Below are 1,544 nucleotides of genomic sequence, written 5' to 3'. Positions count from 1 at the left end.
TAACAACAATGTAGCTTTGTATAAGTGTAAGAAATTATAAAAATCAGTCAGTAATAATCTCAACGCCAGGATAAACTCAAAAACTAGTAGTAAACTACTAGTTTTTGAGTTTATCCATTACAAACACACAATCAAATCTTTTGAAAAAAATTACAGGTATATTAAAATATTTTGTGTAATATTTACACAAATTTAGCATAGTTCAAATCCGCGTTAAAACCGGGATTATATTTCAACTCGATAATATTAATATCGGGCGGTTAATAATTTAAATGTTAACCAAATATCATAAAGCACGCAACCGGACATGTCACAAAGAGCTCGCAGGTACCCGGCTTGAAGAAGATCGCGCCGCGGAGACTTCTAAGTTCAAATGTCACCGCGCGTCCTTGCCTTGCACCGATGCGCGCCAACTATAAATACCCACACCGCGGTCCACAGGCCATCAGTCGCTCGATTGCCTTCCAATTACACAGTCCCAGGACCAAAAAAAACCCAATTCAAAAATGAAATCGGTACGTTCAGGATTGAAGTGTGTGATACAAAATTACTAGATACAACAACTGTTCGTGTCTAATGTAACATCTTTGCCAACAGTTCATTGTTCTCGCTGTGTTCGTTGCCGCTGCCGTCGCTGCTCCCGCCGTCGTCGGTGGTCCAGACTCCACCGCTCAGATCCTCCGTTACGATAGCAACAACATCGGTGTCGATGGATACTCATACGGGTAATAATATAAGCCTATACTTGGTACAAATATAACGTACACTTGATTCATTAATCTTTTTAAATATCAATTTGTTTTCTACCAAAGATGAAACCTCTTTCAACTCGCCTGACGACATCTCAGGAATAATTTTGCATGTGTTTATTTCAAGCAATCATATTTTATGTAAATATTTAGCACATTATACTCTATTAGGCTCAGTTATTTTTAGCCTCAGGATTGTGCTAAACTTTTTTATTTTCGACAGCTTCGAAACCTCCAACGGCATCTCCCAACAAGAGGAAGGCCAACTCGTGAACGCTGGCTCCGAGAACGCCGCCATCGCAGTCCGCGGCCAGTTCTCCTACACCGGTCCTGATGGCCAACAGTACACAGTGACATACGTCGCCGACGAGAACGGTTTCCAGCCCCAAGGCGCCCACTTACCCCAAGTCGCTTAAATCAATTTAATACAAGCAAAGATCTAGTCCAAAAATACTCATATCCCTAACTCCCTCCTGTCCCTATCCTTGTTACTTCCTCCAAGCGATCTGTGATACGATCCCGATTTGATGTTGTTAATAAACAATGTATGTTAAGTAATTTTTTTATACTTGATGTTTTCATTTGTTCGTGATACGATTTCTAAATTCAAAATTTTTATACTTTTATTAATTCCCTTGGTATAAAATTTTGAATTTAGAAACTGTTGATACACACTGAAATGTAACCCTGTCTATACCTAATGAGTACAACAAATTATATTTAAGATTTATATAAATGAATCTTGAAATATTAAATAAGTTATTTTAGAACAAAAAGTTTTTTTGTATTATTCTA

The 1,544-nt window shown here is 37.9% G+C and overlaps 1 protein-coding gene across 1 annotated transcript; it reads left to right on the top strand.

Moving 5' to 3' along the window:
• Positions 1–420: 420 nt before the first annotated feature.
• LOC113511362 (flexible cuticle protein 12-like) lies at positions 421–1,317 on the top strand. The gene is made up of 3 exons (XM_026894986.3): positions 421–515; positions 598–725; positions 973–1,317. The coding sequence occupies exons 1-3, from the start codon at positions 507–509 to the stop codon at positions 1,163–1,165; spliced, it is 330 nt and encodes a 109-aa protein (XP_026750787.1). The 5' UTR covers positions 421–506; the 3' UTR covers positions 1,166–1,317.
• Positions 1,318–1,544: the final 227 nt, after the last annotated feature.

Source organism: Galleria mellonella, unplaced genomic scaffold (assembly GCF_026898425.1).
Source record: "Galleria mellonella isolate WM207_F2 unplaced genomic scaffold, CSIRO_AGI_GalMel_v1 utg574, whole genome shotgun sequence".
Taxonomy (NCBI): domain Eukaryota; kingdom Metazoa; phylum Arthropoda; class Insecta; order Lepidoptera; family Pyralidae; genus Galleria; species Galleria mellonella.
Note: the sequence above shows the minus strand (reverse complement) of the source record. Positions and strands in the feature narration are given on the sequence as shown.

What these genes read in the sequence shown, in the direction of transcription:
- LOC113511362 (XM_026894986.3), top strand. An exon ending in GTCGATGGATACTCATACGG is followed by an intron (nt 726 to 972) that starts GTAATAATATAA and finishes TATTTTCGACAG; the next exon opens with CTTCGAAACCTCCAACGGCA.